The sequence below is a fragment of the Lupinus angustifolius genome, chromosome LG11 (genome assembly GCF_001865875.1).
Source record: "Lupinus angustifolius cultivar Tanjil chromosome LG11, LupAngTanjil_v1.0, whole genome shotgun sequence".
Taxonomy (NCBI): Eukaryota; Viridiplantae; Streptophyta; class Magnoliopsida; order Fabales; family Fabaceae; genus Lupinus; species Lupinus angustifolius.
The window spans coordinates 6692947-6696981 of record NC_032019.1 but is presented as its reverse complement, the minus strand read 5'-3'; the positions used below and the strand labels follow the sequence as shown (position 1 = coordinate 6696981).

The 4035-nt window shown below is 34.8% G+C and overlaps 1 protein-coding gene across 3 annotated transcripts; it reads left to right on the top strand.

Annotated features, from left to right (window-relative positions):
* On the top strand, positions 367-2869 carry LOC109359218 (transcription factor FAMA-like). Of its 3 annotated transcripts, none has more exons than XM_019603797.1 (5): positions 367-516; positions 726-852; positions 987-1721; positions 2163-2591; positions 2686-2869. In XM_019603797.1, exons 2-5 carry the CDS (start codon positions 829-831, stop codon positions 2773-2775), a joined length of 1278 nt encoding a protein of 425 aa, XP_019459342.1. In that variant the 5' UTR covers positions 367-516; positions 726-828; the 3' UTR covers positions 2776-2869. The 3 variants fall into 3 exon arrangements, with proteins under 3 accessions (XP_019459342.1, XP_019459343.1, XP_019459344.1); XM_019603798.1 differs by having other exon boundaries at positions 382-421; XM_019603799.1 differs by lacking the exon at positions 367-516 and having other exon boundaries at positions 718-852.

Below are 4035 nucleotides of genomic sequence, written 5' to 3'. Positions count from 1 at the left end.
AAACAATTTCATGCTGCCATGTGAGTCATGCATCAATAAGCTTTATGGAAGAAAAATAAAAATAAAGGAAATATGTTAGATATATACCTGAACGTCACTCTAATTGGAAATTCAAAGTTTAGATAACAATGTAGAAAAGTATAATATGTTCAGCTTAAACTCATGAAACTAGGCGGTAAAGTAAGCATAAGAGCGTTGGTAACTTGTGACAAACATTAATAAAAGGAGGTGAAGTTGTGAGGTGCAAATTTAATCCACCTCAGGCTCTATATCATGTTCTTTGATCTGTGACAATCAACAAGTCAAACCCATCACCCCAACATCTTGGTCTATTATTATTTATATGACACAGAAAACCACCACCATCCTTCACATAACAACACCCATTTCCATCGTCCTCTTCTGGTGGTCTTCTTGTGGGGTACACCGCCTTTCATTATTCTGTTCTATACAACTCTCCAAGACCCCACTTGATTTTCATCTTTGTCTCCTTCCAATTATCTTCAATCCATACAGGTTTCTTAATCAACTCAAATCATATACTACTTTTTCATTTAGTTACTATATACATAATATAGCTGCGAAAATTGGAAAAACTACAATATTGTGGCTGCTTAGAAACCTTGTTACTTGTATATAGTGTAAGATAAAGACTAATTTAAACCATATATACATAGTGATTTGAACATAATGTTTGTTATTTAATTGATTTACCAATATTTCAGGTGGAGGGCCCTCAAGAAACCTCGGTGGGGTTTTGTCTTACATGAAGTGAAGTTGCTTAGGGTTTCTTTCGATTAAAGTTATCTTCTCTTTAAGATAATCATAATGGAGAAAGATCAGAACTATTCGGTACTAACATAGCTCTTTTTAGTTGCACTCTTTTTAATTTTAGTGCAATCACGATTTTTATGTTAGATCTTGTTACTCTGATATAGAGGGATACCTCATGTCGTTTTTGTTCCAATCTTGAATATTTACTGCAGGCACCCATGCCTCCAAGTTTCAGCACACTTGACTACTCTCTTGATAATCACAACCATAATCATCTTTATCCACAACATCTCATGAAGTTTCAAATAGGCGAAAGTTCAGGCGGAAACGATAATGTTATTGTGGATTACATGCCTCAACAACCACCACCACCACCACAAATATCACCATCCGGGTTTTATGGTGCAGCTAGTTTTGATAAACTGAGTTTTGCAGATGTGATGCAGTTTGCAGATTTCGGACCGAAATTGGCCTTAAATCAAGCCAAGACTTGCGAAGAAACCGGAATTGATCCGGTTTACTTCCTCAAGTTTCCAGTCTTGAATGACAAAATGGAGGACAAAAATTTGATGGTGATCAACACAGAAGCTGGTGATGGAGAAGCACAAAATGATGATGAGAAATTCAACATGGTAAGCGTGGAAGGTAATGCAAGAGCTGGTGTAAGTGACGAAAAATGGGGAATAATTAGAGATGAAGAAACTCGAGTTTCTGATGACCACAACTCAGTGCAGATTCGGTATCTTGGCCATGAAGAACTCCAGAACAATAACTCTACAGTGCAGGAGAACAAGAACAAGAGGAAGAGGCCAAGAACCGTGAAAACAAGTGAAGAAGTTGAGAGTCAGCGCATGACTCACATAGCAGTTGAAAGGAACCGAAGGAAGCAAATGAATGAGCATCTTCGTGTCCTCAGATCCCTCATGCCTGGTTCATACGTGCAAAGGGTATGTAATTATTTTTCACACCAACCTAGAAAAAATTCACATGTAATAGTATACTATCATATGTTAACAATAGTGGATACAACTTGGTAAGAGTGAATCATGTGAACAAAGTTGTTCCATTTGAATCCTACTAGATCCATTGTTCAAACCCTATAAAATCATGGTTGCGGTTAATTGTGTTATGTTACAATTGTGGACAAATATAGCCAAAATGGTTACATATGCAGGCATGTGCACTTGGGGAGACAATACAAATCTCAATATTGTAATCTCAATTTAAAACAACAGTAGTTGAGTCTTGACCTAGCTAGTTGAAAGATAGGGCAACCTAAGCCTTAAATTTTATCCCTCCAAATAATTCTAATTACCCTATATTTTCCATAAAATATCTTCATCTTCCTCTTGATTAATTGGTTATCATTTGATTTTTGTTGTGTATAGGGTGATCAAGCTTCTATAATCGGGGGAGCAATAGAGTTTGTGAGGGAATTGGAGCAACTTCTACAATGCTTGGAATCACAAAAGAGGAGAAGAATCCTCGGAGAAGATCAATCCAGACAAGTTGGTGATCCAGTTCTTGCAATACAACAACCTATTCAGCCACCATTTTGTCCACCTTTGCCTAATGACCATTTGAAGCTCGTTGAGTTAGAGACTGGACTTCACGAAGAAACCGCGAAGAGCAAGTCTTGTTTGGCTGATGTAGAAGTAAAGCTTCTTGGATTTGATGCCATGATCAAAATCCTATCAAGGAGGAGGCCAGGACAATTGATCAAGACCATTGCTGCACTTGAAGATCTCCAACTAATTATCCTTCACACTAACATCACCACCATTGAACAAACAGTTCTTTATTCATTCAATGTCGAGGTATATTTATGCCTTGAACCAAAATATATAAATTGAAATCTGGAATTCAATTATTTGAGATTATTTGTGTTAATTGTCTAATATGCTTGTGCAGGTGGCTAGTGATTCAAGGTTCAGCGCAGAAGATATAGCCAGCTCCGTTCAGCAGATATTCAGTTTTATCCATGCAAACACTAGCATGTGATAATTATTATATTCCTATAGTTATGTTGTGTGGTGCTGGTGCCCATATATAGTTGTCTTCATAAGATGCTGATATTACAGTTCCTCTTTGACTCTCTTGTTGATCAAATATTTTATTGTCGTTGCACTGAAGTGTGTGATGTTTGAAAAGGATTATTTGAATAATTGAATTGATTAGCTGCTATAGTCTATATAGATTAATTAATGATAAAGCAGAAGAAGAATTGGACATTGGAGACGACTAATAAAATTTAAGCTAATTAAGCATGTATATAGTTCCTTATTTTGTTTTCTACCTACCTTGTATACAAATCAACTTTTAAGGATTGTTTTAATAACACATTAGGCATGTTTGATATGGACTAAGATCCTCTCCTGGAGAGTCAAATATCTAAAAAACAATATAAAAATATAGTAACAAGCTTGCTTAGTCTTGCCTACAAACTTACATATAGTGTAATTTCAATTTCCATAGTGTAGACTAAACATAAGCAATGGGAATACTAGAGACACACTTTGTAAATACTTTTTTTTATAAAGAAAAAATGTATTAAAACGAATATGAGTGCCCACTCAATACAAAGGAAATCAAAAAGACAATTTTGTAGAACATATAGTTATACAAAGCTTGGAATCATACACTAACTTGCACATAACTTGAGCCTTCTTAAAAAAATTTATTCCATTTCTTATAATCGGCACATACCAAACCACCCCAAACCAAGGGCCAACAACTGAGGGGGCAAAACCTCATTTTGGTGTTTGTTTCTATCAGATTCAGAACTTAGCTTGCAAGTGCGTGATAACTGAGGCACAAAGTCAATGTGTCTTGTTCGGATCCATCTCTTGTGCCGTTGGTTTTTTGACTTGTCAGAAGTGACTATCTTGGTGGTATTAGGCTGGATTCAGATAAAGCCAATTCTTTGTGGATTATAAAGAGTGATGTTACACAATTTAAAAGTTGTGACATACATAATTTTGTAATACATAATTCTATAGACAGTAGTGTGGTTAACATTTTGTAATACATAATTTTCAGATCTTAACTTATTATTTTCATTTGTAATTTTTTTTTATCAATTTTCGAGTTCACAAATAAGAAATTAAAATATTTATTGTTTTAATTATCCTTTTTGAATTAAAACAATTATTGATTTAAATTATCACTGTTTCAATCTAAATATTTTATTTATTGTCTAAATTCTTACTTTAGACTTTTCGTTTTCCAAGGGTGATTAAACTTTCAAAGGTCACTCATACA